The 25,017-nt window shown below is 43.9% G+C and overlaps 3 protein-coding genes across 3 annotated transcripts; all 3 read right to left on the bottom strand.

Moving 5' to 3' along the window:
- Positions 1 to 3,137: 3,137 nt before the first annotated feature.
- Positions 3,138 to 5,963, bottom strand: LOC131294119 (odorant receptor 4-like). The gene is made up of 7 exons (XM_058322164.1): positions 5,610 to 5,963; positions 4,839 to 5,117; positions 4,590 to 4,750; positions 4,429 to 4,525; positions 3,557 to 3,658; positions 3,336 to 3,491; positions 3,138 to 3,197 (listed from the first exon to the last, which is right to left on the bottom strand). Exons 1-7 carry the CDS (start codon positions 5,961 to 5,963, stop codon positions 3,138 to 3,140), a joined length of 1,209 nt encoding a protein of 402 aa, XP_058178147.1.
- Positions 5,964 to 11,216: 5,253 nt separating this feature from the next.
- LOC131282092 (cuticle protein-like) lies at positions 11,217 to 11,657 on the bottom strand. Its single transcript, XM_058311487.1, has 2 exons — positions 11,646 to 11,657; positions 11,217 to 11,579 (listed from the first exon to the last, which is right to left on the bottom strand). The coding sequence occupies exons 1-2, from the start codon at positions 11,655 to 11,657 to the stop codon at positions 11,217 to 11,219; spliced, it is 375 nt and encodes a 124-aa protein (XP_058167470.1).
- A 12,247-nt stretch (positions 11,658 to 23,904) lies between these two features.
- LOC131282830 (cuticle protein 16.5-like) lies at positions 23,905 to 24,702 on the bottom strand. The gene is made up of 3 exons (XM_058312372.1): positions 24,691 to 24,702; positions 24,204 to 24,479; positions 23,905 to 24,060 (listed from the first exon to the last, which is right to left on the bottom strand). Exons 1-3 carry the CDS (start codon positions 24,700 to 24,702, stop codon positions 23,905 to 23,907), a joined length of 444 nt encoding a protein of 147 aa, XP_058168355.1.
- Positions 24,703 to 25,017: the final 315 nt, after the last annotated feature.

Here is a 25,017-nt window from a genome sequence, read left to right on the forward strand (position 1 = left end):
CGGGGGGGAAGTTATGAGTTATGTGTCTGAGTGGGAAATAAAAATTCTACTACCCCTAGCGCGGTAAGTAATTGGACGAGTTGTTGAGTCGCCACCAGCGAAAACACAATCAACCTCGTCACTTCGGTTTCGTGGTGCCTCGGTTGATTCTAACACGTTTTGTCTGGCGTTTGAAATTCCACAACCGCAGCGAGGGAACACACAATGTTGAAAATGCGTCTTTGAAGCGCTTCGAAACATACAATGTTGTTGTTCATTTGTACCCCATGCTTTTCTGCGTTGTTTTTTAATACGACAAACGAATCTACGGTCACAATGAACAATTCAGTATGGGGGAAAAAACATCCTTCAGCCTCCTGAAAACCATTGCCGGCAGCTCTTTGTTGTTCAGCACGACTTCCGCAACAACTGACCGATTGCAATCGAACACCACGGGTGTACGAGGTGCACAAAATTTCACCAAACATTTTTGCGACAACCGATAACGTTTTGCTAAGGCTTCCTCGAGACCAATAAAAAAACCAACTTCAGGGTGACACAATCACCATGGAATTCGACATCCACCATCCGGTCAGCATTTTTATCAAAACCAGGGAATGTTCAAGTGCCGTAAGCAGCACTTTTCTTTTTATCTATTTGTGGCGAAAGATAGATATCACAAGCAAGAAATGAAATTGAATGCAATTAAAATTCAAACATTCTTTTTGGGCTCTCAAAAACATCAAATTAATCAAATCAAATTGTAATAATTAAATAAAAGTCCCACGGATTTTTGAGATTTTTAAAACATCAAATGAATCAAATCAAATTATAATAATTAAATAAAAGTGTCACAGATTTTTGAGATCTATTGACTGTTATTAATTGCATAGAAATATTGCAGTCCATATCATATGAAAATTATTTTCTTAAAAACAAATAATAATTATAGAAACGATCTAAAATAGAAGCATTGCTTGTTAAGGTAAAATCCTTATGAAAACTATAATAATATAAGCTTTTAATTATTGTACTCATTTTTCTCCATTTTCTAAAGGAAAGACACGTCGGATAGGTCTGGTTACCCATGAAAAATTTGGAAAAATTGTGTAATATTTAATCAACATAAATATTGCACAATGTCTTCATGCAGTAGCCTAAATTTGCTCCATCATTGCATGATGAGCCAGAAATCGGACGCCTATCAACGCAGTTCGGCCTTGGGATTAAGATAAGTGATGGTACAAAATCCAGCTGGATGGAAGCGTGTCCTAACCTGATTATAACTTCACTCTCACGCACATACATAAAATCAACTTTCAAAGCGAACGGCAGCCAACAAATTATCTCTTCCGTACAAGTACAACCACCCACCCTACCGGTTCATGAAACTACACGGGGCATCGAAACTCCTGAGGCTCGCTTTGCCAGCCAAGTTGACGACAAAATCGGTCGGACAACTTCCCTGGAGAGCGAGAAGGAAACAACAGACGAATGCCGGTAGTCAGCTTTGAACCGCCGACGACCGCCGATAAGGTTCGACGGTTCGTCAGTTGCAAGGGCCACCCACTCACATGCGAAGCTCGCTAGGCTCACCTACATGGCTATCATGGAGTGTTGACGCGTGTTTCACAACCCTTCGCAATGTCACGGCGGTCTGTGGAATTCATTGCGGCGAATTTGGGATATCTTTTTTTATAGCCTCGCGATTGGGTTGTATGAATGACATGTTCTCCAAAAGGTTTCCCCCCCTGTGCAAAGGTGGTGTTTTTGGCGAGGAAAAACCTTGGACTTTCCGTTCCGGAACAGCAGCAGAATGGTGGCTGATAAGAACTTGCTTGTTGCCCGGTGGCGGGACAGACTGTAAACAAACATAAGTGAAGGCCATCGAAGGGGTTTTCCAATAGATAATTTCTTAAAATATCACTACAAGTTAAAAAGAAAAATGTTTCAATTTGTTTTGGAACGAAGAAAGTGATGCTCTTAGCACTTTCGAGGGCCATTTTATTCCTCGATAACAAACCGTAATTCATAAGTAAACATAGTTCAACCGACGTCAAAGTGAGGTCGGTTTTACTTTTCATCGAGAATAAACCTGTTCATCGAGAATAAAGTTCGTATTTTAACACACGAAACAAAAGTACACATCTTGAGTACCAAAAATACCATTCAATGCGGGGCTGTTTCATTGCTACCCTTTCGGAGCTATCTTGCCCGCATCATCTAATCAGATCAGAGTTCCGGCAGCGCGAACCTCAAAGACAGCGTCCCACTCGGCGACACCTGCCCAGAGACTATCTCGCGAATCTTGGAAATAGGTCATCGGTCGGTACGGTGCCCGGCGAGCCGCACAGAAATAGAATTCCGTGCAATTTCCAACCCCACATTCCAGGCGGCACTGGTTATCTAGCCGTACGCGAGAAGACATGTTTGGCCGGGTGGAGAAAATACCCCGTCCCACACCGGGGCGATTTTACTTTCGAGTCGAGTATCTACCCACCCACCCCCACATAGCGCAAATGGAATCTCTGTGACGTGTTTTCGATGGCAATCGGCCGCCAGGTGCTGATTAGATAGCGCACGGCGGAGCTCGTGATCGCGACGTTGGCCAGCTGACGAAAGCAGATTCGCCCCCGGGAGCGGTTGCGCGTGATAACCGGACCGGACGCAGGTAAGAAATAGTTTTCCGATTGGTCATCGGCCCTTCCCTGGGCCTGGGCTGACTTTAGGTTGGAAGAAGGGGTTTTTCGAAATAAACGAAACCGGCACCGATAGCCGTCACGATTTGCAATTGCATTCCGTGCGACTGGGTTGATAAGGGTTTGTTTTTTATTTGTTCAGCGCATAGGACCATTCAACACCTTTACTCCTCCCTTCACAGCTGATTCGGGTAGGGAAGAAAGCAGATAATCGATCCCAGCCTGTCGTGTTCGGTGTCATGTAATGTTTCACAAAGTTAAGTGTGATGATTCAATCGATAAATGTTATTTATTTTTTAACTGTTATCGTGACAATTTTTTTGGGTGTGACGCCACGGCGCTAAACAGCGCTTCTAGGTGATTGAAATTGCAGGTACACTTGTGAAATCGATGTTGAATCATGTTTTTGTTCGTTATTTGTCGGTGGATAACGGTGAGTAACAGAAGCTGCGGGCATTATTAGTTATCAGCATAAACCGTTTTCAGCAGCGTGAAGTAGGACCATGAAGCTTGCAAGATCTACAACAGTAAAAAATAGCTATCATAAAACAACCATCAAATCATAAAACAAGCATTTGAAGTGGTTTGCATACAAAACATTGCAATGTTTTATGTATCAAACGTTGGGGTGTATTTAAAAAAATAAAATTCACTCACTCCTCTAAACGTCACCATCTGCACAGGCCAAATTTTCCAAGCAGTTACCACGATGGGTTTCTGGGCTGTGTGTAAAATCTGCAATATCGAAGTCTTAAACAACCTGCTTTCCTCGTACCACTTGCAATTGTACGTTGCATCGGCTACAGCTCCACTCTGCCGAAAGTAAAGAATTAATTAGACGAGGCTTAAAAACATTACGATACTCAGCACATACTTACCGATTGCACAATGTCCTCCCCGTACGCACACAGCATTAGCAATTCGATCAAAAAGCACAGCATAAACAAAACAAACTTTATCAGTGTATATCCGGAGACCGTCTGCAAGTAATACGGTGACAAAAAGAATTACATTTGAAAACTACAAAAAAAATATACAAAATATGCATGCAAACACTGGTCAACAATAAAAATTCAAAATTAACTGAAAACCTGTCGAATTTAACACAAACTATATTTTGGAAAGCTAAAAAACATTTGTAATAAATAAAACCTCAACAAGCTTTCAAGGTCGATCGTTTTTTAGAAATTATCTTTTCCTAGTAAATGGTATTATATACCTCTAATCAAAACGTTCGCCACATTCCAATCTAATTTTAACCCATATGATTGGAAGTGGTATCATCGAAATGTCGATGCCAGACAGCACGTGCTGTCGTATCACCCACTAGCAATCGACGTAAACCATCCCAAGAAAAGCAACAAACTGGCAACATAAGAAATAGAACGGGGGGTGAACCGGGCACGGTGAAACGCCCCTTAATGAGCGCGGAAACTCCGCAACGCTATCCCCCCGTGGTCCGATTGGAAAAATAAGCTCGCGATAAGATAAAGAGCTTCGTGCCGCTAGCGCTGGTGTGCGTAAATATTTGAGAGTTCGCACGTGCTAAGATTACATCAACGTAGATTCGATCCCGATGGTGGGAGAATATCTTGTCGGTGTGGTATCAACCCGATGGTTCACGTTAGATCATGTTTGCTTGAGTTCCTCAATGAATGATTGGAAAGTTCCCATTAATCAATGAGCTGATTTCATCGAATTTTTAAGGTCCATTTTGGGCCCAAATTTAAGAAACTACTTCAACACTCACCGTTATCATAAACGCCTGTATGCAAATAATAATCGAGCTGCCGAGTAAGTTAAGAAACAGCACAACGCCGAACACATCCTGTAAGAACGCACTGCAACTGAAATCGAGAAAAGGAACATCATGTAGATTGTCAACCTAACTCGAACGCGATATTCGTTTACCCGATAAGATCCTGATGCTGAACGATCGCGTCTTGCAGCCGTCTCTCGTTCGCGGCTCTTGCTTCCTCACACTCATCGGCAACATTTTCGATGTTCAGTTTTAGAATACGAAAGTGCAAGCACAGGTGAGCAGCCAAAATGCAAAATAAACAATCGAAAGCCTCCGAGATGGAGTGAACGAATAAAGTTAAAGTTAACAGAAAGACTGTGCTGGACCCGATCACGTGTCATTCGTTAAGGGCACCTTACCATATGGATGATGATGCCGTTAAACCCAATAATCACGTAGAGCGGATAGCTAAACCAGAAGTACTGTGTCCCCGCGAACACATCGAACGGCCACCAGATGTTGAAGGCCAGCTGGCGGACCCAGGAGCCACTGTGCAGCCAGTGGTAGAGCATTTCCGCTATCGGCAGCATAGTGAAGGCGATTCCCATCACGACGTTTGCCAGTGCCGTGACGGAGGTAACCCTAATGGCCGGTCGCATGGTTTCTTCGCACACTGTCCAGTTCTCGTTGCTTATGATCTAGAAGCAGCAACAGCATAGGCAAATAATATATGTTGAAAACAATACAATAACACTGCAATCCTATATCCGAGATTTCTACAATTAAAAGTAGATTTGGTCTTACACATAAACAAATACATAAGCATGTGAATTCAAACATACAAGCTGTTTAAAATGCATTCCCAACGAATCACCTCAAAAAGCTACCAGTGTTTTGAACGGGGTGTAAATAACCGTACAAAATTGCATCACTTTTCAAAAATTTTCTGCAAAATTCAGTATTTTCTGCTTGCATCTCTTCTGTCGCTCCATTTATCCATAGACATTTTGTTTTTTTTTTAGTATTCACACGCACCACTTGTTTCAAGCGGGTTTCGCAAAGATAGAGCCGTTACAATGAGGCATTACGTAACGTTTCTAGATTTCGCATTTGTATTTTCGCGATAACTATTTCATGTAAATCTCACTTTAAAAGAAACTCTGAAATCTAAACCCACTTCCACAACTCACCGCCTTTTTCCACTTGGTGCGGAAAAGCTGCACCAACTCTGCGATCGTATTTCGCCGCACGGCCAGCAGAATCATCTTAAGTACACCGATAAGGCAGTAACCGATGCAGGGCGTCTGGAAGGTTACCTCCAGGAAGTTCACCTCGGAACCCTGGAGCATCTGCACAAGATAGATCACCTCACCGAGTGTCGTGTAAACGAGCAGTAGAAACGAACCAATGAAGCCAACATTGCTCCTCAGCAGCGCCATGGCCGTGTCAGGATAAGGCTCCCCACACGGCGGAATGCCCATCATGCGCAGCATAATGTTTGTGTTTTTCAGGGTGTCCTCGAAGGAGCCAGGTCCGATGGCCATGGAAATGATTGGATTGGGGCTTGGAAATGGTTGAATTGTTTTAAGCGCTCCGCTTAGCGGGAGCCAATTGCCCACTGGTTCATCAAGTCCAGGTTGGACATTATTTACAAAAGAAAAAACGGAATGACCTTGAAGGACAATTCAAACGTATTGTTTATTTACTCTATTTCTAGGCTCGTTTGTTGTGGCATAGACGGCTCCACTATTAACCCTAATGCCTACTGCAACCAGAAAGATTACAAATGGTTAAGAGCAGCATTACTGGATAAGTCTTTCATATTGTGTGAAAATTAACAATGTGCGTCGACACCACAAGTAAGTTTATTGTAAGTCATGTAAAATCAAACGCTTAAAACGCGTTTTTACGATAAAAGGTCACAATTTATAGTATACTATAGAATTAAAACACGATGGGATATTTTTAATATTTCAAATAAAGCTATAATATACTTAACATTCATTTTTCAAACAGGTTTTTGCTTATGAGAAACAGTTTTTTAACATTCTTTCGCCCATTCGTAATAACCCATCCGCGCGTAGGAATATTTTCCAGCAAGCTTAAACTTCAAGGAACGTAGACATTAGGGTTAACGGTGCTTACAGAACGACCAATAGATGATAACGTATTGGTTTGATTGCTTAGAACGGAGGTTTTATTATGAATTTTTTAAAAGCATATTTGACAAACCGGTGTAACATGAAGTTTGCATACAATATGGAATCAAACCATAAAGGATAAATTCAAATGAAGTTGAGGCTACCGTAGAGAACCTTTATAGACCAAAGCATATACTCCAAGCGTGTAATTTCATTCAATTCAATTTAATTGCTAACTTGAGAACTCTTTGAAATATGAAAATGATTGATTTACTTTTTCCTAACCTCTGTCGACAGTTGTTTTCTGTCAGATGAGTTATTCATGAATAGTACACTGTACCTTCTATTCTATTGCTTCCATTGCATGCTAATTTTTAGCTTAAGGATGTTTTTACTTTTAGTCGCAAACTGCCCTGTGGAGCAGAAGTTCCATTCTGTACCGGCTCTTGCCCTCCAAGCTCGTATCGGTGTTAAACTACTTGTTTGCCGAGCACCGATGACGCCATTGAGAGGCTTAATTTATCGCTAATGTGTGCAGAGGCCGTGGCCGGGCCGTGACGTGCGCTAAGTGAGCGTTGCAATTCGATGCAATTGCCGTTTGTGCAATATGCGTAAACCTAAACAGCGCCGGAAAAATACCATCGATGGAGTGCAGCATTCAACCGCCCGGGTACCAACCGATTAATCATGCTGGTTGAAGTTTTCAAAATTTTCGCGTGGGATACAACCCGACCCGACCGCAAGGTCTCTCGATGTACTCAGGTGCTTGTACTCTTACGACGCGTAGCAAATCTAAACAAAAAGAATACCGGAGTGCATCGAAAAGGTGTAATACTGCTAGTGTTAGCTTAACGAGCGGCTCTTTACACCGTTACCTTCCGCGTGCTCATTCCATCCGATGGGTTAGATTATTTATGAGAATAATTACAACCTGTCCGGGGCGGTTCGGTTTGTGTGTGGTATGTGCGTTTGTGTCGGGGTTTTCCCAACACGCATGGATTCGTTTCGTCCTCCCGTGCGCCGAAGATTGACCGAAATAAGGAGGAAGGAATCTTGTCGCACTAAAATAATGCACTAAATCACAGTCGGCCAGATTGGCCGGCACGTTTCGTGGCCACACTCACACACTTATAAACGCAGATCAGTGTTGTGAAAATACCTTTGGCTCTGTTGACGTAGTTTGCGGCGGTGCTATAGGACTGTTTTTTTCTAGTACAGCATTCGTTTAAAACAAACACAAAACGAAAGAAAAGTACCCTCCCTTAAACCGAATGTTAGTCCCCAGGGCGACAACTATGATTTGTGAAACGCAAGTGTGTCGCAGGGCCAATAAATCATCTCCTCAGCGCTAGATCCGGTTACTACCCGAACAGACATGCAGACACTTTCCCTCCGTTCTCTTTCACCTTGATGGCAGCGCACCCTCACTTTCACGGAGCATCACCAATTTTAGTTCTTGAATCACGCTGCTAATCGCGAACCGATATTACTCGAAGATCGACCACTTTCCCCACTTGACGACGCAAGTGGTGCTGGTGATCGAGCAACAGAAACGGATCCCCTTTGACCCCGCCTGGTGGTTGCAGTAAACCACGATCGGAAGATTTATTAATCTCGGATGCTCCTGCGAAAGTGATTTCGATTGGCACTCCTCTAAACTTTATTTTTATACATTTTTGCAACCTGTGAAAATACCATCGGCGTGCCTAGTGGATGTGATTTTTTACATTGATAAAAAAAAAACGATAGGAAGCCAATGGCTTCCTAAATATCATGCACTGTGCTTTATGACCGTAATGTAATTGATACCGGGCTGTTATCGGGCGTGTGTCTCTGACGCATTTGAGGGACATTTAAATATAGACGCAGCTATCACTTCTATTCGGGTTTTCTAAGCAGACAAAATTAATATTTGCACACGCAGCCGCTGGCTAGACAGATACGTACACAAGCCAAGCAAACACGATTCCGTTTCCCCTTTGGAAGATTTGATGGTGGATTATTACACAGCAGAAACATTGCGAGCAATAGGGATGAAATTGAACTGGGCATAATATTTCTCGCGCTTATTTTTTCTAAATTTTGTAAGACAGCGTCTAATTACAATTCGTTTTGGGCACATATAAACGCAAATGAAAGACAACTATTTCAAACACAATCGTTTTTATTTGTTTCTTCTTCCATCCGCAAAACAATGGGTGAATGTAGCAAGCAACTCTTGTTCCTTCACGTTCTGATCGAGAATTAAAAAAAAAAAAACTAGCGGAAGCAACGGTTTGATCTAAAATTGGGGCTAGAATCGCTACTCCCTTCGGTGTTGGTGTGGTCAGTGGAGATTTTAGCACGTGTTGAATACTCACGTACTCTCGAAACACTATCCAACGACACCTCCATTCGATATCATCTACATGAAGTGATTGCAAAATCAATCCCGGATGCATCTAATGAATATACGCATCTATCTATGCTGCCAGGTCGTGACTATCAACCAACTCGGAGATCAAATAAAAACGTGTGTTGCTCTCCACTAGCCCGACAAGAAGCACATTCAATCCACAATTCACTGCCGATTCTAGGTCATATGATACGATTGCAACGAACTTAGTCCAGGAGTGAAACCGCCGTAGGATTCTGAGTGAATTGCGGGAGTTGTCGCGTGTTCAGGATGAAGTTTACCAAATGCACGAAATTAAACATATTCTACGTATCAAAGCAGAGAGTCAACTTCTCTACTTACAATCAGTCTTACATGTATTATCGAATGTTCTTCTAGTTTAAAACATAATTGACAAATTTGTTTAAACAAGTATCCTCATTAAATTAGCCCGAATTTCGGAAAAACGCATTTTGTATAGATACAATAGCATTTCCAGATCAATTTACGGAGTAACGGTGCGTTTGAAACGCCGCAAGGTATGCAACCGTATCTACATCAAGTATAACTGTTAGGGGGTTACCTACCCAGATGAATAGGCGGGTTGCAGGAAATCTGTATTTCTAAACGTTATAATTTCGTTCGTTAGCGAAAGGGAGAAACGAAGGAGGGAGAGAGGGAGATCTGAAATCCTCGAATTTTCAGCACCATGATTTCCTTTTTCAATTTTTTTTAAAGTTCGAACGAAAACCTTTTTTGTTGTCAGTTGAAAATAAACTATCTTGATTAAGAAGTACTACAAATCCAAAATGTGGATCATTATTATTTGCACAAAGTTTAATTTTATTTGTCGGTTTTTGTCTTATAAATGTATTTATTGTTCCATCCTATGTACTTAAGCTTCAGCACAAGCTTGAAAGCTCCCGCTTTTGAAAAAGCTTACAGTAGCATAAGCTACATGCAATTGCAAGTGCAACATTGAGGTCCTTACGATTTATAAATGAACAGTTACACAGTGATATTATTTTGTAAATTAATAGTAATGAACCAACTTTACACGCGGATAGTTAGAGCTAGTTTAATTTGTTCATATCCTATGCCCCAGAGTAACCAACAAACTGCACATATCGCGCGAAAGTAGAGTAGTTAAAGATGGCAAAAGGGTAAATTAAATGGACAGCCGTTACTTCACGTTGGAATGGAATGAGTGATGGTGGCAAGTGGAGTAAAAGGAGGGTTAGGGCTCAGCGCCTCAACATTATCAGTTGACAATCAAGCAACCCCAGTTGGGGCAAATTTCTTAATCCTTGTTGTTATCAGGCAAGCGACGAGCTCTGAATGTTTAGTAACATCACGGTCGTTTAAGAAGAGGAAAAAACTCGTATAAAAAAATAAGAGACGGTTTGGAATATTGAGAACACGAAAACAAGAGATTCGATAATCATAAAGGTAAGGTGATTTTTCATAATAATAGAGAGGATTGCGATTGAAATAAAGAAAAGCAGGGAAGGTTGTTTCTTATTTTCAATAGATGACAAATAATATGTTGTATCCTTTTGGTTAGATGGATGGTACAAGCTTATAAATGAAGCTTAATATTCAGAAAATCTTTGATTTTCTTTTGTTACTCGATAATATTGATAAGATAACATACATTGGAAAGAGCTCAAATTGGTAGATTAAGTAATTGGCCACAAGATGAGTTAAATAACGTCCTTATAGTTGAATGATTCACAATGTAAGTTAAAATATACTGTATTTAATCGATTTTTACAGCACATCTTTACTTGCTTCTTTCCATCATAATACCAAGTTAATAATGTATGTTCATCGACCAAAATATTAACTGTAGAAGGCCTAAGCCGGTATCCCCTGTAGACGTAAAGTAAGAGTTACTTTCCTAAACAATAAGCAGAGACACAGTTTAGTACAGTTTTGCAAGACATTTCCTTTATTTGACATCAGATAGCGAAGAGTAAACCAATCTTTCACCAACAATCAAAATGAACAATGGAAAACTCTTCGGCCGAAAACCGTCGGGCCACCAAATGCCTGATGAAAGGAAAATTATCCGCTTTGCCGTCCAATTCCGATTGGCTCCTCATCCCGCTGCAACCGCTGCCATCCGATGGCCAATCCTCGAATCTCACTCGAATATCACTTTGTTCCGTTCCCGGTGGGGAAAAACTCTCACAACTTTTGACCATCCGTAATCCTCACAACTCGATCACACGCTTTCCAATCACTCACTCGTCGTTTTTATCCTCCTTTGGGGAAAAGGATTACAGATGATGGTAAGCATACGCGTCGTGATAGGCCAGAGCCGGTGCGGCGTAGGCGTAGGCAGCCGGGGCAGCATAGTACGTCGTCTTGGCCACCGGGGTCGAGACGAGCGTCTGCTTGACGGCCGGTGCGTAGATCGGCTCGGTGATCTTGGCCGAGTTGTGCACGACGGTCGAGCTCTGGTGCGAGACGGCTGTCGGGATGGTCTTGACCAGGCTGCCAACGTGCGCCACCGTCGGTTCCTCGATGATGCTCTTCTGGTAGTAGATCTCCGGTTTCGCGATGTAAGCGGCGGGCGCGTACGAGTACGTGAGGGCACCGGGACGGGCGGCAACGACGGCCAGAACTGCGGACAACACCACCTGATGGGCCAAAATAAATCCCAATCAAAACACTTTCTCTGCCAGGACAGGAATTTTAAAACTTACCAACTTCAGCATTTTGAATGGTTTTTTAATAGATTGTTGAAGTTTCTACGAGAGAAGAAGGTCTGTGTTGCTGATCAGCTGAATTCTGACTATGCTTCCCCTGGTGACCCTCGGTGGCTTTTATAGTACCGGGTTCTAGAGCGAATAGACGAGTGCCAGGAAACGCTCTACCACCAGGAAAAAAGCTCGTACTAAAGGAAGCAACCACTGGTGCGGGAAAAAGAAGGGAAGAAAAGACAAGCGAACAAGCAGTAACCGCATTGCCAACGAAAGAAAAAGTGGGGATCGGGGCAAAAGAAACTCATAACTGCAATGCGGCAGCAAGCGACGAGCCCTCCGAAGTGAAAAACCCGTCCCGAAAGGGGGCAAGTGACCAGATCTCCACCAAGTGCATGTTAATGTGCGTGAGTATGTGTGTGTATGTGGGATTCAATCTAAGTACTGTCCATCATGATCTTGTTCGTGCCACTCGTTGACCATCTTGTGGGAGGAGGCCCCAAGAGCCCCAACAGCAAGAAAACCGCGTGAAGGCGTGGGATATCGAAGGGTTCTGCTACTAGCTGCAGCAATCGGGCAATCACATCGTGGCGATCTATATTTTTAGCGCATGTACTGTATCCGCAATCCATGCAGGCATACCGAGGGGGACGACCGACCAGCGTACATGTGTTAACACACCGTGGTAGGAATTACCCACAGGAGTACAGAGAACTCATTTACATCAACCCTCCTGCGCTGCGGTGCAGTTTGCTTTCATTCTTGTGTCGCCGAAATGGTATCCCAGGCTGGGGAACGTTAGCGAAACACCCACGTCCACTCGAAAATGTTACTAACAGTACCTCGGTTTTAAGCAAAACCAAAACATAAACCAGGAAAACACTGAGTAAATAGGAAAACTCAACGCTGGCATTGCACGCGGACTGCATCCTTCTCCTGCCGCGGGTGCATTGTACTGCATGGTCACCTATGCCGCTTTCGTCATTCCAACAGTCAAACGAACCGGTCACGATTCCGGGCAACCCGGGCATCGATCGGGACGGTCGTTGCGCAGCCAGCTTTTTTATTATTTTTAGTGTCAATTTTTCGTTTATAATTATGCTGCCGGGCCGTTTGTCGCAACATGACGCACCGTCCGCTGGACAGCGGTTGCAAGAAAGTGCATTCGGGTGCAATGGATATATGTTTATCGATCGCTTGCACAATACGATACTATTGTAAGACCAACGAGTATTTTCGTATGTGTTTATGTCTATTTATTGCACTGAAATGTTTCACAAGAATCGCAAAAAGGATTAGCAACTTATCATGGAAGGTAATACGCTGCGGGGCAAAGTATGCTCTTGCTTTGTTGCATTACTCTTAATTTTCTCTTATTTTTTCGTTTTGGTTAACCAGTTTAGAGAACGTTTTCTTGCGTTTACAGCCGGGCTTCTTACTTTTTTTCTTTTCCTGTGGTTAGGTCTTTTGGTTTCACTTTTTACACAACCTCATCAGCGCCATGCTGTGTTGAATATTTCATCCTCCCAATTCCCATTTGCACTCCGAGCGCTTCTAAGGCTGCATAAGAAAGGACATTATGTATTGGTTTGATTTGCAAACAAAACTAGAAAAAAAAACTTGAACTGGATGCGCTCGTTTTTCCGTAAAAATGTTTCTGCTCTTGTTATTGAACACGGCTTCGCAAGGGTGGATTTTGCGCCCCTCCTTGTGGTACATTCCGCTTCCTTCTTTGGCAGCAAAAATCACATCCCGCGTTCTCTCGCACGCACTCAGAACATAAATCCAGTTTAACCGGATCCTGCGTGGAAGAACTCCCGGGAAAGGTGACGACGTTATTATACCACAGCAAAGGGCGTGCATTCCGAGCGAAAAACAAAGAACTTACGCACAGGCAGCTGATGAGGTTGATCAAGATAAGAAGAATCATGTTTATTTAAGAAGAGCACCTTGATGCTGTACTTAGTATAGAGTTGTCTGATAGACTTATTAGAACTTTTGTATTTTTGTATTTATAAGTTGGTATTCTCGTTCAGGTTGATTTTTGGTAAACAACAGTTGTATTATAGAAAAAAAATAAATAACATTTAATTATAATTAATTACTCCACTATTGTAGTGTAAAATGTAGCTGTATATTTAATAATTTATATCCAAGAAATTAGAGCGTTTATCTTTTTCCTGTTACCGTAATCGTCATCTTCTCAATATAGCTTTCACATTTTGTCCTCCAAATACCACACAATAACATCTTCGAACTCTCTTTCTCTGAACTGCTTCTTATGCTTTTACAGTTTGTGAAGCACTTACAATGACTCGAATCCATGCACTTCCTCTTCCATTCTAACGGTCGTTTTGCGATCACGTCCCCGATCACGAAGGCACGGCTTGCACGAGCGCGATTGAATTGAGTTGTGAATGAACCGGGTCCAAAATGCTTTGGCACGCGATTGCACAAATGAATGAAATGACTCGACTCAACTCCAACCGTGGCGAGCGTAGTGGAAAGAAAGGCAGGGCAGAAGGTCGCCTGAAGGGTTTTGATGAATGTGTTTTCAGCAGTTTTAGGTTCCTAGACCCCGGAGGTGGAATCCCGATTTGTCACACCACCGAGGAGAAGTCTTAATCTCTCAGCCGGTTACAATGAGCATAGTGTAGCATTGTTTCCCTTCGTGGTGTTTGTCCACGCGAGCATGTGTTTACCGGAATGATTCATTTTTCCTTTAACAAACAATGAGTCTACCGATCGAGTAAAATGAATTGTCTACTGGCGCAAATCTGGCGTAACGGCACGTGACAGTTGTCACGTCGGACCAGTTGCCACCGAAAGCAACCGAATTACCTAACACGGTTGGATGGACACAGCCGTCTTTTCTCTTTGACCATGTGTATGGTAGCCACAAGCGAGGACAGCAAGATGGAGATGCCAGGTTGGTTAACAGATGGCCTAACTAACGAAGATGGATTGTTATGATCGAGATAACTAAGAAGTCTCCACTTAATCATCCCACTAGGTGTTTGTTCTGTAAATCATGATGACAAATCATGATCCATGTGGGGGTTATAGGTGAGAAGTAGAAAGAAAGGACAGAGCTTTATATTCAAAATACATTAAGAGTTCATTAACAACTAGATTTGCGACATCACATGAAAGTACTGTAAGTGATATGGGGCTAATTATCACCAATATAAAATATATTATCTTTCAAGATCCTCCGAATTAATTTATTTATTTGAAACAATATAGTTTTGCTGAAGCTGAACTTAAAAATACTGCAACGAAAAGAAGGAACTTCGAATTTCCATATGTATTTTGCAGGGCGTAGGGCTATTACATTGATTTTAATAACGCACCGTTCTCGGGCGTCAAAGCGTAACCTTCTTATACTGGTACGGTTTTGATGGAGCTCACCCGTCAAGTGGTTTCCTACTACCGGGAGTCAGAAAACTGTTGGACCAGTTTCCAAGCACGCAGTCGCCACAGCGCCTTCCATGCTCCGTAATTAATGCCCATCGATCGGGCGCCCAAAGAGCGGAACGATTAAGTTAATTTATATTACCACCGATCGATTTACACACACGCTTTCACATGACTACGCACTTGCTACAGGGTGACACAGGGAGACAAGGAAAAGCGTCATGTGACGTTCTCAGTTTTAGCTGGTCAATTTGTAGTTGGATAGCAGCTCCTAGGTAAGACTGAAATCCTTGAATTCAAAAGTGATTTTGGGAATCGATAAAATAAACTGTCCGTATGTTTGGCAACGATTAAACTTTCGGCTTGTAGTTCTTATTTTTATATTAGTCTAGCAAACTAATATATAAGATTTGGAGGTGCCCATGGCGCAGCGGTAGCGTGAGGAAACATCACGCCACAGATGTGGGATCAAATCTCGAGTCCGGAACCCTTCGGTATTACGAACAGCTGACCACCGATCTATAATATACCGTTTTTCGATCAATAAAAACTCTATTCGGAGAGAGGCCTTGTCCCTCTAGCGGATGACGTGTCACATGCAAAAAAATAAATGTAAGATTTAAGAATACGACGAACGGAAAATTGCAAAAATTTAATTAAATAAAGATTTAGAATGATAAGTCATTATAATCTGGAATACCCTGTACTTGCCATGCAGACATCACGTTTGACATAGCCCTTTTCCTATGTTCTCAGTGAGATTAAGGCTGTGAATGGCAGTGCCGTGGCAGTGTTTATGCCATCCGAACGGAGCGGATTGCAAAAGATCGTCGTACTGTATATACGCGGTACGCGCTGAAGGAAATATCCAATCAGAGCAAGCCACTTTTTTCCCATCCGTTCCGATGCCCGCGACCCGGCGGTAGAAATCTCTTACATTTTGCAGCCTTACGGGAGCAATTTCATGCGATCGGCCAGGGATCCACAAGCCAGCCGGATGGATTATGAAGCCATACGATCGGTAACTACCGGTAGCCGTAAATAAATCGGCCCTCCATTCTTGGAGGTACCTCTCACCGCCAAAGTCCCCGAACGCGATGACAGCGAAATTACCTTCCTTGTGTCCAATATAAATCATAATCAATTTCGGGCTTGGGCTCCAGAACTCAACCTGAAGCGTGGGACGTGTTATTATGTGGTTTTTCTCACTCGAGAGAACAGAACCATGATCCACGGTCCAAGTGTTGCCTGACCTATCGGCACCTACACATGAGACCTACGTTGTGTTGTACTACATTTGTTTCTTTTTCCATTTTATAAGTTCTTTTCTCGCCATAAACAAAGGCCGTTCGCGCCATCACAGCTCACCGCTTAAGCCACAATCGTCCGACTCGGTTTCTTGTCCGAGGGCCGGCATATTGTCATTACGTAACGACGGATAAGATGGCGTACATGATCGTGTTGTGAGGGCCAACAGCTGTACGTCAAATGCCGGGAACGATTTAGGACACTTTTCGAAAGGATCATTTTATTGCCTTCTCACTTTTAAGATCTATTCCGCACCACATTCTTCTGCAGCACCTCAAGGAAATGTACTTTTTCGGTAACGCAGGTTCAAACCAACTCATGCTATTCGTTTATTTATCACCCGTCAACAAAGCCATGTATCACCAGGGTAAGATTTATCCTATCCAATTAAAATTGTGTCACGTTAATCAGGAGGTTTGAATTGTGGTGCAGTTCATAAGGTTTTTGGTTTCATTTGCGCTTGGCAAGTAAAAACAAACAAGTAAAAGTAGAGTGGTGCTTTCGTTAATAATCCTAAGCAACTTGCTGCTGTTGTTAAGTCTTAAACTACCAAATAAAATTTCTTTATTTTTCATCTTTATACAATTGTGTTGCATATTATTGCATCCACTTATGTTCTTTTTAATATATTTTTCCATAAATAATACTGCATCCACTTATATTCTGTTTAATATATTTACGCATAAATAAGGGTCCGCGCCAGCCGAGCGGTAGCGCCGGTTAGAAAATCGGCCCATGAGCACCGGGGCTCACCACCTCGACGGCGTGGGTTCGAATCCCAACCGAGACCGGATCCTCCCCTGTACGAGAGGACTGACTATCGACGTACAACAGGGAAACAAGTCTCGTAAGCCCTTAACGGGCAGGCATGACCCCTTAAGAGGGCGTTACGCCAAGAAGAAGAAGAAGAAGAAGACTCATAAATACAACTACGGATCAAAGATTCATGAAAACGTGATAGCATAATTCACTTGCGTCAAGTCAAGTTCAATGGCATTTAATATCGAACGGCAAATCTGTCCTACTACTAATCACCATCAATAGCACATACAGATAGTATCAAAGTAAAACATTCCTGCAAAAAGAGCGCGACGAGAAGCCGATCGTAAAATAAAGTTGTTTATACGCAATCAAGCAACGCCAACTTAAACCCCAACGGGCAAGCGGCTCCATTGCTCCGATTTCCTTATCGTAACATGCTATTTTCATCGCCAGACGCCAACGCCCTGTGATCTTGCAACCGATCATAGACAACTCGGTCTCACGACCAAGGTCGTTAGCAGCTTATGGGGTGGATTTGGTTGAGAGTTGCGCAGAGGAAAACTCTACTGAATTACAATGTACACATTTATAGATTTGTATAGTTAGACATCGGTCGCCACCGAAAGGGTAAGCAAACCACCGAACGCTTCGTAAGGCAAAGTGCCAACTCATTGGCCTCGAGCCTAACAATTAGTGTCTTTAGGGGCACACGCCATAAACACGCCACGAGCGTCATCGCTGCCGAGGCTCGTTAAAACTCATGCCAAACGAAAACGAAAGTCACGACAATGTGGCGCGACCGTGGTTCGAATGTAGCAATCTGCAACTCAATCTCCGCCTTCGGCTTATGGCGGTGCCGAGGGACGGAACGAGGACAGTTCAAGCCACCAGGGTCAAGTTCAATACTGCGCGCACGGCGCACCGGTGCAGCGGGAACCGAGCCGGTAGATTGAATTATGCACACGAACGGCGAACCGGATTGGATCACACCGTTGAACGCGGATAAAGTGAACCAGTTTCCATGATGGAATAGGGCTTGATTTCTTTTTACTCTTTCCACCGGTTTTCGTAAGGCAATCTCTCGCTCGACGAACACAAACCTTAACGACGCGTCGTACTCCAAGTAGCTCCATCTAGTGGAACACCAGCGCAAGTTGCTTCGAGTAAGTGGATGATTACTTAAATAGTACCAGGCGCCATTTTAGTTTGCCCATTCGCCTACAAGTAGGCAAAACGAAACTCGACTTTGGCGGTTACCTCTTGCACCTAAACGTGAGCCGCTTAAGTTGAACACCTCAATCTGTCGGTGGAGATTCCTATTCGCTTCGAGACATTTGAGATGGACTACGACTTTCCATGCCGCGCTTGACAGCATGCTCCATTTGTCGGTGTCAGTCGGGATGAAAAGAGGGTTTAGCTTCTGGGTAGACAGTTGACGAGGGTCGTGAAGATTTACCACGAGTTACAACCTTGTAACACCTCGCTCTGAAGCCTCTAGCTACAAATCGGACAAGTCAATCGAGACTTGCCCAGTTGCAGTTCGAGCTTCGAGAAAGAAAAGATTATCTTTCGGGGCGTTTCATAATAAATTTGATTATGCGATAATAAAAAAAAAACTATGCCTAAAGCAAACTGTGTGCAATGACAACACGCAGCCCATTTCATAACACTAAACATTCACTCAGAGCAATCATGAAATTGTCCTTTAGGTATATCATATGCAATCAGAATCAAACGTACCTGTTCAGTGTCCGTGTGTCATTTAGATTGCAACCATTGCGAACATTCAATCGGCACCGGAACCGCCATCGAGCGGAAATCCATTACCGCTGGAATGCTTCGCTAGTCCCCGGCTGTGTATAATTTGCTCGCGCAGAACACATTCACACAGCGTCAGATTCTATTGCCTGCGAAGTGGAGGTATTTTATAGATTTTTCTCATTCACTTGAGCAATTTCCTTGCAGATTCAATCGTCCGATGCTGGGCGGTGCTGGTTGGAAGATTTCAACTACCATTTTATGCCCCGTCACTGCCTTTTTTCATCACGCGCCATTTGATTGCATTATTTCGATTTCAATATTGACGGTTGAGCCGTGATCTTGTAGGTCACAGGATACTAAACTATTAGCATCGCCAATTGTGGGTAATTTTGTGTGTTTAGTATCCGAACCTTTTATTAAGTATAACCCTTTAATTTGCGAAAAGCTTATTAAAAAGTTGTTTGTTACTAGAGCAATTCTGGAGTTTTTCTTTGTTTTTTCAAAAAGTTTATAATTTTGGGAGATTTTTATATTTTGTAGAAACACGTTTTCCTTTTTCTGGACATAAATAATTCTGGATTAATCATAACACAAAAATATTATTAACTTTTTCTTCTCCAACATCTGCTAACGATGGTACAATGCATGGAACAGGTATGTTGATTGTCAAATCTTCAATGTATGATAACCGACAATTAATTCTAATTACTCCCTAAAGAAAACATTGACCCTTCGAATGAACCAATACAAACTTCCGAGCGGAAAATTACCATTCACCGCCGCGGCAAAGATCTGCTAGTGCCGATAAGCTTTGGGACTTTTTTCGGGAAACTAACAAATGCAAATAAGTATGCGTTAACGAATGATTAATCTACAAATTGTTTCGTTTTCCTCTCGCCTCGCCCCGGAAAAAAAAAGCACGGCTTGCAGAACCGTTTTCCCACCGTTCCATTGCCCTATGCCGCGGGTGGGGAAGGTGTCAGCTAGTGATACCGATCGCTTATGATCGCTTCTTTCGCGGCACGCTGCATACGGCCCCAGCATAAGCACGTAGCATTGAAAAGCAACGGCTTACGGTGGCGCCGTAAATGCAGATAGCTGCATGAGGCTGGATACAATCGGGGTTTTGTTTGTTCGTTTTGTTAGTCGCATGTTTGGACGGTGTTGTTTTGCCTCTTTCAAGGACGCGTGATCCATCCCTCCCTCGGTCGACCTGGGCTGTCCATGTGCAGACGGAAAACGGCATCCACGAGTCTATTCTGCTGTGGAAGGCATTGCCATTGAAAGTTCCCGTTATGTTGGTTTGCAAAAAACGAACAAAACTGAACATATCTAAAGCCACAACAACTTCCCCTGTAAGTATTCGATAGAGCTATTGGTATGGCGCTTAGACCCGTGTGACGATTAAGGTGTTTTTCGTTTTATGGTACAGTGGATCGAGTTTTGGTCCCTTCTCTTCTTCATCCGCTCGCGTCCGTTATAAATCTGAACCACCGATCCGAGCGCACTGAAGAAGCGTAAATATTTATAACACTTCGTCATGCGTCGAGGGCAACCGATTACCGGTGGGATTTAACATATAGACATACTGCGGCGAGTTATTCCGGGCACGTCTGCAAGTGGTGCATTTTTAATCACGAGTGAATCTGTTGCCATCGATTGGCCATCGGTGAGTAAAAGACCGAAAAGGAAAACGATGTTCGCTTCACTTTCGCTTCCATCGAGTTCGCGCTCCCACGTGGACGTAATCGTATCACGAGGGGAGCTACAACAAACAAAAAACAGCTGAATGAAAACCCCGGTCGCCTGCAAAAATATCCTTTTAAAATGGCACACATAGCCTTTAGCTGCTGCACTAATCCTACTGGCGAAAGCGAAATAAAACTCGCTACCGAACACCGACACCGATAACGGGCGACCGATTTATTTATGCGTTTCGAAACGGTTTCGGAAAAGTTACGAGTTCGATTGGTTCCACGCACCCTAACGCGCGTCCCCTGCTCGTGCATTTCCTTCCAATTGATTTGGCTTTTCGATACCGGACCGTTTGCGTACGTGGTTGCACCATTGAGAAGCGAACCCAGCGTATGTTCAGTGCATGTGCAAGAAAGAGTGAGCTTTGGCGTTTTGATTCGCACGACCATTTGTTGAATTGGATAGGAACAATTTTGCCACCAGAATGAATTTTCAGGCCCAACGAAAGGCATTTCTGCAATAGAGTTTGGGAAGCTTCTTGCAAAAAGCTTAATATCCTTTCTTATGAGGATTTACTTCCAAGAAGAACATATACAGCATATTACAAGAAGAAAACCAGAGCCGTAGGATTTAATTGAAACTAAGTGGTCGAATCGATATCGATCTTCAAACACATGTTGTGAAATAGTTTCTCGGTGGAAAGACCAAACATCCAACAAAAAAAGTCGACAGGAGGAAAAAAGGGCAAGCCCGATATAGGTTAGTTAAGCTGTACGGCACGCGAACCGAACGCCTGTGATTGAACGCGAATGATTTGCTCGCTTTCGTTCGTTCTACAATGTTGCGCACTCTGGATGAAGGGTGGCCACGTGCAATCAATTTGGAGCTCGAAAAGTTTGAGTCTTAGGGCCGGCTGCAGCTAATGATCTACCGCGTTTGATAGCTAAAAGAAAAACCTGGCTCCACCTTTCATAACGCTTTCGGTTTGGGGATGTCAATCGCTCGTGAAAGAGGTTGTAAAGCGATCATGCTTGGCCCCGTAACCGCATTATTGTAACCAGAGTTGTCCGAGCCGAAAGCATTGTCATCCAATAAAATGAAACGCCTCGCTTCATTCAGCTAGTTTAGTTATCTAGCGTGAGGATGAGTGAAACCAATCAAACGGATCGTAGCATCGGTGCATAAACTTACATATTGGGTTGCTGTAAAAACGCTTCAAGATAAATGTGATTTAATTAAAAATATTTTTACCTTGAGTTCTCCAGTCCATACAAAGAAATTTCGGGGCCATACGAAATGAATAATTTTAGAAAAATCAGTAATTTTAAAAGAAACTACTTGCACGAAACGTTGAAACAATAAATATATAAGCAGTTAGACGCAAGAGGCGGAAGGTTGGTAAGTAATGAAATGCCTTATTTGAGTAAAATGATGTTGGTAATATTTATTATTTTTTCTTTAGTTGTCCGGCTGTGAGCCTAACTAATGACTTAAAGTGGTAATCTTATACATATATTCCTCAGTTAAGATGCCAAACTAAAACCCAGGACCTGACGTAACTGAAATACATACAGACATGTGGAAATCAAAGGAAGACCCTAGCTTATTACATATATGCAACCTAACATTGGATAAGTGGATCGCTACTGCCAAATTCATTCACTCTATAAGGTATCCTGACTAGTGCTCCATCTCTTAAGCTTCTGCGTTGAGCCGCAAGTTCGATAATCTCAAGGAAGCAGAGACCATCTACTTCACCATTGAGTAACTTATAGATAAACAGACACGTTCTTCTGGTACCAGTTTACAAAAAAGGAACGCATCGGTGAGACCAGCAAAATTGGTTCGTCTGAAGTTGTAGACGCGTAACGTGGAAGTATGAACTAATAAATATCTATTATTTGATAAAACAAGCCCAACACCTCAATTAACATTGATCTTAGTTAAAATTGAAATTTTAAAGAAATGCGACGACGTGAGTTTTTCAACAACCCAATGTGACGCGATGATCCCGTCCTGAGTTGGCTCGTCGATCAATAACCAGGCGTCGATCATCGTAATCATGCCATCATCCGGTGGCTGACCGGCTCGACGCACACAAGACTCGTCAGTGGATCTCGGCATGGGACCGCAGATTGCGCCAGTGTCTCGTCATGCGATGCCGGTCGGCAGCTCGGTGCAAGCGAAGAAGTTGTCAACCATACGAAGGGGTTGGCGATGTATTAGGAAATGCGCCCGTGCGTAGCTGCGCCGACGACGTGGGGCTCGGGGGACGATCAATTAAATTAGAGCCACCCCGAGTATGAGCTACAGGAGAGGAGCCTACATGCCGCAGCATGCCGTAAAGGTTTTTAAAAAAAGCAAGAAAGCAAGAGTTCGACGCACCAAGACAATAATTAAAACCAGCCCCGCGAGTTGAACACCGACGTAGAAGGGCTGCGCCTCGATCGGGTCGGTTTCAATCAGGCTTCGTTCCTCCCTCCTCCACCCCGGAGGTTCAATGATTTTCTTAGAATTCTTACCCAAACCACCCGCTCGGGGCGGTGCAGCGAATGTCGGTCACCAAAAACTTTACACAACACACGCACAGATGGCGCACCGGGCTGTGTGTTTATGGCGGCATCGGTGGCGTGTCGGTTGCATAATCGATTCTTAAAATGTCCACCGCCCTTGCGCAGTGTGGGCAAAAAGGGCGGTCGGTGTAGGGTTTCTTTTTCATTCCGTCCCCACCAAGGAGATGACATTTCGAACCAGTCACGGACGGAAAAGGTTACGAGAACAGAATCGTGGTGAGAAAATCGCACCGACAGCCCGTTAGATGGTGCAACGGTAGTGTGAGTCCTAGAATAAGACTTTTTCCACCCTTGATGTGCTCCTGTTGCGGAAGAGAGGGTGAAGTAAGCCGATCGAAAAGAAGGGAACCCAATTGAGGTATATTTTTTGTAGTATTTTTATTCCGTAATAAATACAGTGAATTTACATCGTATGTACACAGTTGCTGTTGGACTCAGTTTGTTCAGTTTGTTTGATGGTTTGACGTTTGATTTGTTCGCCGTTTGTTTGCCGAGAGTGTTTTGGCTGAAGTGTGGCAAATCTCGCCCGGCTTCCGCTAGGGACGCGGAAGTGTGCGGATCGAAATCGCCCGCTGCAACGGAATGTTGATGTTTGTTTCTAACCCTAATTGGCAAGAGCACGGGGTTTGAGTTTTGTGCGGGTTGGAGGGAAGGGATGCGACGATGATGGAAGCTAGCTAGCACCGGGCAGGGATTATCACTGCTGGATCACCCGTGGCGGTCTGGCGAGTCCCGGCACGTCCTCCTTAGTGGTAGTATCCGTGAGCGTAGGCCGGAGCGGCGTAGGCCGGGGCGGCGTAGGCCAGAGGGGCGTGGTGGGCGTAGGCCGGGGCGGCGTAAGCGACCGGGGCGTGCGACACGACGGCCGGGGCGGCGTAGGCAACCGGGGCCTTCACGGAGACCTACGGGGGAAGACAAAGAAGTGTGTTTTATTAAAACATTTTTCAAAAGACTTCAACATCAAGCGACGAACCCTTCCATAGGGAACTTTGATGAATAGAATGAAAATTCGCATTCGGGATATTTGGGGATACCCGATTCTTACCTTGTAGGTGTTGGCGTAGCTGGTGGCAACCGGGGCGACGGCCTTAACGAGCGGAGCGTGAGCGTAGGCCGGGGCGGCGTAGGCAACCGGGGCAGCGACGGTCTTCACAACCGGGGCGGAGTAAGCGAGCGGGGCGTGGTAGGCGGCGGCCAGCGGGGCATGGGCGTATGCACCGTGGGCGTATGCCGCTCCGTGAGCGTAGGCCGGGGCGGAGTAGGCCAGCGGGGCACCGAGGTATCCGGCCGAGACGGCGGCGAAGAACAGGGGCAGAACAGCCTGAGGGAGAGGAGATGGACAAAAACCAGGACACCGAGGGCGCATTAGCACGGAAACATCACAGGACACAAGATCGAACCCACTCGCTCACACACACACACACACACATACACACTTTTTCTCACTATCACTAGCACTAAAAGGATGTGTACACTTGTGTGTGCGTGTTTGGAGGAGGGTTTTAATGAAAACTATATTTTTCTGAACTTACGAGCTTGAACATTTTGAGTGTTTGGGGTTTGTGGGTTTGTTGGTGCGAAAAACGCGAAAAGTTGAGCAAGAGGCTTTGTAAGAAGCTTTGTTACACTTTGAAGCGTGAAGCTGGAATGCTTTTCTGGCTGCCGATCCGGACTATTTATAGTAGGAAAAATCGACCATTCACCCGGGTAGCGCCGAAAGCAAAAGTCAGAACCGAACGTAGACGACGCCGACGACGCACCGACGGCCACATCAAGAACCGCCGTGTTGCCCTCTCTCGCTTCCACCGCCGGTTCTCACCTATCAAAGTGTTCCTCGGCTTCGACTGTATGTTTTCGAT

This window comes from Anopheles ziemanni, chromosome 2 (assembly GCF_943734765.1).
Source record: "Anopheles ziemanni chromosome 2, idAnoZiCoDA_A2_x.2, whole genome shotgun sequence".
NCBI classification, from domain to species: domain Eukaryota; kingdom Metazoa; phylum Arthropoda; class Insecta; order Diptera; family Culicidae; genus Anopheles; species Anopheles ziemanni.